The sequence below is a fragment of the Penaeus chinensis genome, chromosome 28 (genome assembly GCF_019202785.1).
Source record: "Penaeus chinensis breed Huanghai No. 1 chromosome 28, ASM1920278v2, whole genome shotgun sequence".
NCBI lineage: Eukaryota > Metazoa > Arthropoda > Malacostraca > Decapoda > Penaeidae > Penaeus > Penaeus chinensis.
The window spans coordinates 3,848,655-3,858,654 of NC_061846.1; the positions used below are offsets into that span (position 1 = coordinate 3,848,655).

Genomic DNA, 10,000 nt, shown 5'->3' on the forward strand with positions numbered 1-10,000 from the left:
AATCATTTCGATCCGGAGATTAATTCTGGATATAATTCAATCATTGTAGCTAATTAGAAAGAAAGATAATAAGAGAGAGAAATAGAAAGAAAAGAAAAAGGTTGTGACGAGGTTTTAGGAAATCGGAAAATTACGTGTACGAGAGCACGTTTCTGCAAGACCCCCCCCTCCTCCCCTCCCCTCCCCTCGACCCCCGGAGGACCCCACGAGCGACCCCGGCGCGCGAGAAGCCCTCGGGGTGGAGTTCTCGGCCATGTTCCCGCCGGGCAGCGCGGGCGGGTACGGCCAGGAGGGCGGCCAGAACCTCCTCACGCCCTCCATGTACTCGTCGCACGCCCACACTCACATGCTGCCCTACAACTCGTACTCGGCGCAGCTCGTGCAGCCCTCCACGCCATCGCCGTCCATGTGGCAGACGCCCCCGCACACGGCCCTGGCGCCCTCGGCCCCGCCCGCTGACCAGACCTTCTCCTCGCCCCTCGGCTTCAACAGCGGGCGGGAGGGCTACCTGCAGGGCGCGGGCTCCCAGGGCCTGCAGGCGCCCATCAGCCCGTACCAGGCCTACGCCCAGATGAACCACGGCATGTGGCGCCACTACGACTCCATGGGCCTCCAGGGCATCACCAGTAAGTGCCAGTGCCAGTTCTGGGAGAGAAAGCGGGAGTGAGAGTGAGAGCGAGAGTGAGAGCGTAAGAGCGAGGGTGAACGTGAAGATGGGAGTAGGAGTGGGAGCGAGAATGGGAGTGGGAGTGAGAGCGAGAATGGGAGTGGAAGTGAGAGTATAAGAGGGAGGGTGAGAGTGAGAGTGGAGATGGGAGTGAGAGTGGGAGGGGGAGCGTAAGAGGGAGGGTGATTGTGGAGATGGGAGTGGGAGTGAGAGTGTAAGAGGGAGAGGGAGGATTTGAACGAGAATGAAAGTGAGAGCGAGAGTGAAAAAGGGAGTTTGTGCATTGTGTACCTGAGACTCGGCTTTTGCGGGCGTGAAATTTGTTTATCTGTATGTGCGTCTGCGTGCATTAGTGTGTAAGTGTAAATGTCTTTATAATAACATGTATTTACGACTGCCGCAGTTCTTTCATATTTACGTTAACGATTATTTCATAAAATTATTTCATTGTCTCTTGATATTGTAAATTCTCTCGTGCTGTGTCATGAAATCGATTTTTTTTATATTCTTCCTGGAAAAAAAAAAATAGTCATACACCCATCTCTGTTATCTTTTATCATTCACCGAGCGAACAAGTGGCCTAACGAATCTTTGATAAAAATACAAATAAAAAGAATCAAATGGACGTTGCCTAACAGAAGGGGAGAGAAAGGTAAAAAGGAGTGAGAGAGAGAGAGAGAGAGAGAGACAGAGACAGAGACAGAGACAGAGACAGAGACAGAGACAGAGACAGAGACAGAGACAGAGACAGAGAGAGAGAGAGAGAGAGGGAGGGAGGGAGAGAGAGAGAGAGAGAGAGAGAGAGAGAGAGAGAGAGAGAGAGAGAGAGAGAGAAAGAGAGAGAGAGAGAAAGATAGAGAGAAAGAGAGAGAAAGAGAGAGAGAAAGAGAGAGAGAGAGAGAGAGAGCGAGGAGGAAGGAAAAAGAAAGTAAAAAAAAAAAAAAAAAAAAGTTCGAGAAGGTCAGCAAGATGACGAAACGAGGGAGATACCGCTGACGTCACAGCCGTTTTCCGCTCGTATCTCCGCCAGATGCCAACCGCGCGCCAAAGCTGATACGGGCCTTCGTACACACGTCACGTATATCAGTGCCGGTGTTATATAGCGCTAATGGCATTAAGTGGCCGATGGTTGGTAATCATAACATTGCCAAGAGTAAAGGGATAGTAATGATAATCTAAAAGAAGGTAGGGTTTTGTTAAGGACGATGGGTCGAATTGCTGGCGAGGACTCATGGTTACGATCGTATTTTATTGCCCTCGTTATGATTCGGAAAATAAAAACCAATATTCACGCTCTAAAAAACATTTAAAAATAAACGAATGAATAAAACAAAAAAAAAAACAAAAAAAAACTTCCGCTGAAAATCGTCTTGGAAGTTTGTTAAACAGCAAATGAAGTTGTCTACAAAGGTATAAAAGGAAACATAACCCAGCGGTCAAGACTTGGAAAAAAAAAAAATATGAAGAACGACTTGCGCATCATTACCATCGCTAATAAACGTGTTCAAGATACGATTCGCGATGTACCTGCTTTTACTACCCGTTTCGTCCCTTCTTCTTCCCCCGCCTCATTGAATTTAGGAATTAATAAGCGACCGTAAACCGCTACCGTATTCAGTAAACTCCAATTAGGAAAGAAAACGGAATGGTAAATAACACACGCGTCTTTAATGCGAAAAACGACGGGGGGGGGGGGGGGGGGGAGAGGAGGGGGGGGGTGGAGAAGAAACGCCACTGTTAGAGCTCTTTAAATCCGGGTTAGATTAGGGAATTTAAACCGACAATGATCATATTCTGCGAGTACGGCGCTGGTGAACATTGAACATGACAAGAATGATGTACTCAAAGATGTAATGAGGGTATTTATATGTTTATGAATTGGCGGAATGGGCTGTTCGAGAGACATTCATATGACTCTGTACAACCCGGGTTTAAGATCCTCCGTGATGAGAGCGAGGAAGTTTGAATTTGATTTCTTTGTCTGTTTACTTCTTCTTTTTTTTCTATTTTTAAGGTAATCTGTCTATTGATATCTATTGTTATGGTTATTTACCTGCGTATATAGTTCATATCTTAATACTTTTATAACAAAATACTTTTCTTTTTCTTTTTTTTCTGAAAGTAAGATTTGATATTGATAAAAATCGTAATCGAAATAGTTTGATTAATAGTACAGGGCGTAGAAGTATAATGATAAAATATTGCTAATTATGATATTAATAATTCTCATTTAAATGATAACGATAATGATAGTGTTAGGAAATATAAATAATGCTAATAGTGAGGAAAACAAAGACAAGAAAAAAAAATCATACTAGCAACGGAAAAAAAACAACTCCCTCCCCCATTTTCCCCCTTCCCCCCTACCCTCCTCTACCCCTTTTCCCCCCTCCACCTCTCCACCCTCCACCGTTCCCTCCATCCTCCCCCTTTCCCCCTACCCACCTTCCCGAACCCCCTACCCCCTCCACCCTCCACCGTTCCCTCCACCCTCCACCCTCCACCCCTCCATCCTCCCCCTTACCCCCATCCTCCACCTTACCCCCTACCCACCCTCCCTCCACCGTTCCCTCCCCCCTCCACCCTCCCCCCTACCCCCCTCCCCCCTCTCCCCCCTCCCTATCCCCCTCCCTTCCTTCCCAATACTCCCCTAGCCTCCCTCCTCTCCCCCCCTCCCTAACCCCGTCTCTCCCCTCCCTACCCCCCCTTAGAAGGACCGAGGCGACAAAGACCTCAAGGCATAATATTAGCAAACAGGCGAGACAAGGTCTTCGTTAATCCAGCGGTTTCGAATGGCCCGCGACCAGACTGCATCGGCGTTCGGTTTTGTGCGGCGGCCGGTTGACGTGCGGATGGGCGGGAGTAGGATGTATGAGGTCGGAGATCTTTTTTTTTTTTTTTTTTTTTTTTGTCTCTGTCTGTTACTGTTTTCTCTCTGTATCTGTCTCTGTCTCTCTTTCTCTTTCTATCTGTCTCTGTCTCTGTCTCTCTCTCTCTCTTTCTCTCTCTCTCTCTCTCTCTCTTTCTCTCTTCCTCTCTTCCTCTCTCTCTCTCTCTCTCTCTCTCTCTCTCTCTCTCTCTCTCTCTCTCTCTCTCTCTCTCTCTCTCTCTCTCTCTCTCTCTCCTTTTGGCTTTTGTGTGTGTGTTTGCTGGGTGATTTGATTTTTTTTTGTGTGTGTGGGGGGGGGGGGGGCGGGTGAAGTGAGTCAGATTTCGTTAATGTTGTTTGATTTTTTTGTTTGAATTTTTTTGTTTGTTTTTTGTTTTGTGGCGTTCGTTATTGAAAATAAATATCGACTTGTTTGTCAGCTGTCCATATTCTTCTTCTTCCCTTTTTCCTTTTTTTTCTCTCTTCTCTCTCTCATCCCCTCTTCTACCACCTTCCCTACCCCCCCCCCTCTTCTACCACCTACCCCCCCCCTTTCTCTTTCTCCTTCACCTCCACCTATTCTTTATCCTCTCTCCATATTTTTCTTCTTCTCTCCCTCTTTCTCTTCTCGTCTTCCAACGCCACTTCTTACTCCTCCCCCGTTCCTTGTCCTCCATCTCCTTCTTCCTTCCTTCTTCCTCCTTCTCTTTCTTCTTATTCTCTACCGTCGTCTCGTCGTCTCCTCCTCTTTCTCCTCTGCCTCCTCCTCCTTCTGTCCCCCCTCCTCCTCCCTCCGCTCCCCTTCCTCCTTCTCTATCTGCTCCTCCTCCTCTTCCTCCTCCTGTTTCTCCTCCTCCCTCCTCTTCCTCCTGCTCCTCCTCATCCTCCTCCTGTTCCTCCTCCTCCCTCCTCTTCCTCCTGCTCCCCCTCCTCCTCCTCCCCCTCCTCCTGCTCCCCCTCCTCCTCCTCCTGTTCCTCCTCCTCCTTCTCACCCTCCATCCCCTCCTCCTCCATCCCCTCAGAAGGCGCGACGGAGCCCCGCACCGGAATTAAACTGTCATGGCGGACGCGGGCGAGGCGATAAACCTTTCGTTATAAAGACCTGAGCAAATTCATTGTATTCAGTCGAGGTATAGATGTGACAGGGAGAATCAGCATAATTAATAGAAGATGGAGGGTCAGTGTAATACAGTGTTAAGAGGGAGAGAGAGAGAGTGTCCCTGTAACACAGTGTGGTACAGTGTGATACAGACTCGGGGAGGAGGTGGCTGAGAGAAATCCTTTTGTAAAGAAATATTTTTGGGGGGAGCTATAGAGTGCGGTGAGACGTAAACAGGCTTTATTTTATTAGTTTATTATTTTTGGGTTTGTCGTCCTCGTCCTCGTCATTATTTTCGTGGTGGTTGTCATCATTTTTGTCATTTTAAGGGTTGTTAGGAACCGTTTAAGTATTCATTTGCATACATATGAGAGAGAGGGAGAGAGAGAGAGAAGAGAGAGAAGAGAGAGAAGAGAGAGAGAGAGAGAGAGAGAGAGAGAGAGAGAGAGAGAGAGAGAGAGAGAGAGAGAGAGAGAGAGAGAAGAGAGAGGGGGGGGGGGGGGAGAAGAGAGAGAGAGAGATAGAGAGAGAGAGAGGCAGAGAGAGAGAGAGAGAGAAGAGAGAGGGGGGGGGGGGGGAGAAGAGAGAGAGAGAGAGAGAGGAAAAAGAAAAAACAGACAGAGAAAAAGACACCACTCACAGTGGAGTGGGGGGGGGGGGGTGTCACGTTGGAGGAGGTGGAGGATGGAGAAATGATGGAGAAAGGAGAGAGTGATTGTAAGTAGGTATCGTTATGGTTGTTGGTGATAATCAATTTCCTTTTTTTTTTCACTATTTACGTTCTCCTCTCATCCCTCCTTCCCTCCTTTATCTTTCTGTTCTTTAATTTCTTCTTTTCCTCTCTTCCTCTCCCTTTCTCTTTCCCTTCTGCATTACTCCATGCTTTCTCTCATTCTCCCGCCCCTCTTTTCCTTTCCTCTCTCATTCCCTTTTCCTCTTCGTTTTCTTCCCCTCCCTCACCTTTCCTCTCCCTCCCCCTCCCTCTCTCATCCCTCCTTCTTCCTTCTTTCCTCTCGTCTCTCTCTTCCTCTACATTTATTACCCCTTTATCACCTCATCTGCCTTCACCCCGCCCTCTCCCTCTCCCTTCCTCCCTCCCTCCCTCCCTTCCTCCTCCTCCTCCCTCCCTTCCTCCTCCTCCTTCCCTCCCTCCCTTCCTCCCTTCCTTCCTCCCCCTCCCTTCCTTCCTCCCCCTCTCTCTCCCTCTCCCCCTCCCTCCCTCCCTCCCTCCCCCTATTCCTGCAACAGCTGACTGCCTGCTTCCTTCACAAGCCAATAAGACACGCATAGATTACTGTTTAATGATCGCCGACAAATGATCATATAAAACGAAGGTGGAATAGGAAGCATGCATTAGGTAATTACTATATTAATAGGGACCTTTTCTCGTGGCAACTTTGCAACTTTTATGGATTGATTTCTTATTGCAAATGGGGTGCTTGTGGCTAATCATTATTTTAAAGACGCTTGTGTTCCTAATAAAGGGGGTAATTATGTTGATTATGTTTAATTATGTTATAACTTTGATAATGGCATGGAGATAAATGGAATTACTCAGACGACGTTTAATCAGGAGTTACAAATAATAACTTCGCTTCATTTTTGACACAGATTGATTAAAGTTGTATAACTAAACTCGAGGATTTTTTTTAAGTAATTTGTTTATGAAATTATAATTGGGAATTTGCTCTTTCTTTCTTATTGTATAATGATTAATGGAGAAATTACGAGACTTGTTATTATCATTATTATTATTATAATTATTGTCTTTATAATTCGTATCATTGTTACTATCATTATTATTTTCATTATTATTAGTGTTATTATTATTATTATTATTATTATTATTATTATTATTTTATCAAATATTTACCCATCAGTTATTATCGTTATTATCATTAAAATTATTATCATTATTATAATTGGTATTATCATTACTGTTATTACTATTATTATTATTATTATTATTTTTATCATTATTATTATTGGTATTATTATACGAGCTTAGTCAAATAATCAACCATCCATTAGGGGGAAAAATAAAGTTTAAAAAAAATACCCATTTCCCAAACAATAATAAAGCGATACAAAAGTCGAAAATGAAGTTGTAAAAAAAAAAAAAAAAAAAAAAAAAAAAAAAAAAAAAAAAAAAAGGACACCCAAAGAAAGTAGAAAAAATAAGCCTAAAAAAAGATAAGATAAGATTAAGAAAAAAAGAAAAAAAAAAAAAACACGAAAAACGAAGAAAAAGTTAAACATTTACCCCTTACCTTTAACCATAAGGTAAGTGATGGGTCAGCTTCCCCTTCTCCGTCATCTGCCTTGGTTAGCGTGTTGATAAGCGCTAATGGGGGGTGGGGGAGGGGGGAGTGGTGGGGAGGGGGAAAGGTAAGGGGGGGGAGGTAGGGGAGGGGGGAGGGAGTAAGGGAGGGAGGGAGTGGTGGGGGGGTAGGGAGTAAGGGGGGGAGGAGTGGTAGGGGAGGTAGGGGAGAGATGGGAAGGGGAATGGAAGGGGTTGGGGGTACTTGGAAGGGGGAGGGTATTAGGGTAGGGGAAGGACCACAGGATGGGGGAGGTAGGGGAAGGGGTAGGGGTATAGGAAAAAGGGTGGGGGGGTATATATGGGGAAAGGGGGAGGGGGTGGGGGTGTCTGTCCACGCGGTTAGCCACAGTGGTCAACCAAAGGTGGGGGGTGAGGGGGTAGGGGGTAGGGTGTAGGGGGGGAGGTGGACACTTCCCACGTGCCCCCTTGTGATGGACGAGGGAAGGGGAGAGGGAGGGGGAGGGGGGAGAGGGGTTTGGGGGTTGGGGGGGAGCTGTAAAGTGTCTAGACATAGAGTGGAATTAAAGCTTTTTTTTTTCTTTTTTGTTTTGTTATTTATCTTTCTCTTCATCTTTCGCTTTTAAGGACTTTGGGTTTTCTTAATATTTCTCTCTTTGTTTCTTCCGTTTTTTTTTTTTTTTCAATCTATCTTTTTTATTTATTTTTGTTCCTTATGTTTTTCACTTTCTTTGTTGTTGTTGTTGTTGTTTATCTCTCTTCCATCTCCTCTTTCGTTCGTTATCCGTATTACCTGTATTTGATTATTATTATTTTTTTACTCTTCGTTGTTTTCTTTTCTCTCTCTCTTTCTTTCTCTCTCTCTCTCTCTCTCTCTCTCTCTCTCTCTCTCTCTCTCTCTCTCTCTCTCTCTCTCTCTCTCTCTCTCTCTCTCTCTCTCCTCTCTCACTTTCTTTCTCCTCTCTCTCTCTATCTATCTATCTATCTATCTATATCTATCTATCATCATCAATTCATCCTCTACCTTATCTATTTCCCATCTATATTTCCCATCATCATCCAATAATTACCTCTTTATTCATTTCCTTTATGAATCTTTATTACTATTAATATTCCTTCCTCTTTCATATTCCCTTTTTTATCCACAAATAAAATCCATAATTAATAAGCTAGTGTAACTTTTTTTTTTTTTATTTCTTATCTCTTTCTTGTTTTTATTATCAATTTCCTTCCATTTTCTGTTATTTTTTTGTCTTTTTTTCTGTGTATGTTATTCGTTTATTGCTTTGTTTTTTGTTTTGTTTTTTTCGTTATCTTATCTACCTCATTTTCATATTTTTATTATCTTATCTATTTCTATGTTTCTCTCCATTTCTCTTGTTCTTCCAATATTTATCATTCCTTCATTATTCTTCGTCTGTCACTATCTTATCGTATTATCTCGTTTCTCCCTTTCTCCATCTTTTCTATTATTGGTTTGTCCTCGTTGTCTGTCATTCGCTTATTATTACTTTTTTTTAAATTACGTATTCGCCATGATTACTGACATTATTATTATTATTATTATTATTATTATTATTATTATTGTTGTTATTGTCAATGTTATTATTTTTATCATTATTATTATTTTTATTATTATCAGTATTATTATTATTTTATTATTGTTATTATTATTGTTGTTGTTGTTGTTGTTGTTGTTGTTGCTGTTTTTGTTTTTGTTGTTGTTTTTTTCATTATTATTGTTGTTGTTATTATTATAATTATCATTATAATTATTATTGTTGTTATTATTATGGATAGTAACAATAGTAGTATTTTTTCTTTTATTTTTGCAAACTTTTTTTTATGTTTTTAATTATCTGTCTTTGCTTCACAATATTCGCTATAGTTTAATAACTATATCATTACTATTATATTCAATAAATCTCACTACTATAATCAACTTCATTTCCATCTTTATCACCTTTTTTTTCTCTTCTCTCTTTCATTCTTTTTCTCCGTTATTCCTTCTTCCTCTTCCTTTCTTCGTCTCTTATCCCGTTTCCATTGGCAAGAGTTAGAAAAAAAAAAAAGAATATTATCGCCTTAATTAACTTTCTAATCTTTATCACTCTATCTTCCTTCCTGTTTTGTCTTTTATTTCCCCTTCTCTCTCCCGTTTACGTCTTGATTTTAGAATAATTATCGGTGTTATTCTTATGGCCTTGTTCGTTGTCTCATAAAAGTTGGAAATAAATCAACTGTTCTTATTTATCGTATCTTTATCAATCTCTCTCTCTCTCTCTCTCTCTCTCTCTCTCTCTCTCTCTCTCTCTCTCTCTCTCTCTCTCTCTCTCTCTCTCTCTCTCTCTTTCTCTCCCTCTCTCTCTCTCTCTCTCTCTCTCTCTCTCTCTCTCTCTCTCTCTCTCTCTCTCTCTCTTTCTCTCTCTCTCTTTCTCTCTCTCTCTCTCTCTTTCTCTCTCTCTCTCTCTCTCTCTCTCTCTCTCTCTCTCTCTCTCTCTCTTTCTCTCTCTCTCTCTCTCTTTCTCTCTCTCTCTCTCTCTCTCTCTCTCTCTCTCTCTCTCTCTCTCTCTCTTTCTCTCTCTCTCTCTCTCTTTCTCTCTCTCTCTCTCTCTCTCTCTCTCTCTCTCTCTCTCTCTCTCTTTCTCTCTCTCTCTCTCTCTTCTCTCTCTCTCTCTCTCTCTCTCTCTCTCTCTTTCTCTCTCTCTCTCTCTCTCTCTCTCTCTCTCTCTCTCTCTCTCTCTCTCTCTCTCTTTCTCTCTCTCTCTCTCTCTCTTCTCTCTCTCTCTCTCTCTCTCTCTCTCTCTCTCTCTCTCTCTCTCTCTCTCTCTCGCTCGCTCTCTTTCTATTTTTTTTTTTAGCTTTATCCCTCTCCCGCTCCTCCCTTTCTTTATTATTATTATGTTTTTGTTTGTCTTTATCACCTTTCCTTTCCTCTCTTTCTCCATTTTCTCACTCTCCCTTTCTTGTGTTTATCTATATCACACTCCCTCTTCCTTTCTCCGTGTCTTATCTATATAATTTTCCTTCTCCTCCCTTTACCCATTTTTAATTTTTATCCCTCTGCTTCCCCTTCCCTTCTCC

General features: G+C 42.7%; 1 protein-coding gene across 1 annotated transcript in view; it reads left to right on the plus strand.

The window, feature by feature from the left end:
- LOC125040113 (transcription factor GATA-4-like) overlaps nt 1-10,000 on the plus strand; it is a gene marked incomplete in the record, with an annotated part of 162,680 nt that overhangs the window by 99,628 nt on the left and 53,052 nt on the right. Inside the window, 1 exon segment of the mRNA XM_047634624.1 lies at nt 1-626. This exon segment is cut by the window's left edge and continues 248 nt beyond it. Coding sequence (XP_047490580.1) covers nt 254-626 — 373 coding nt within the window.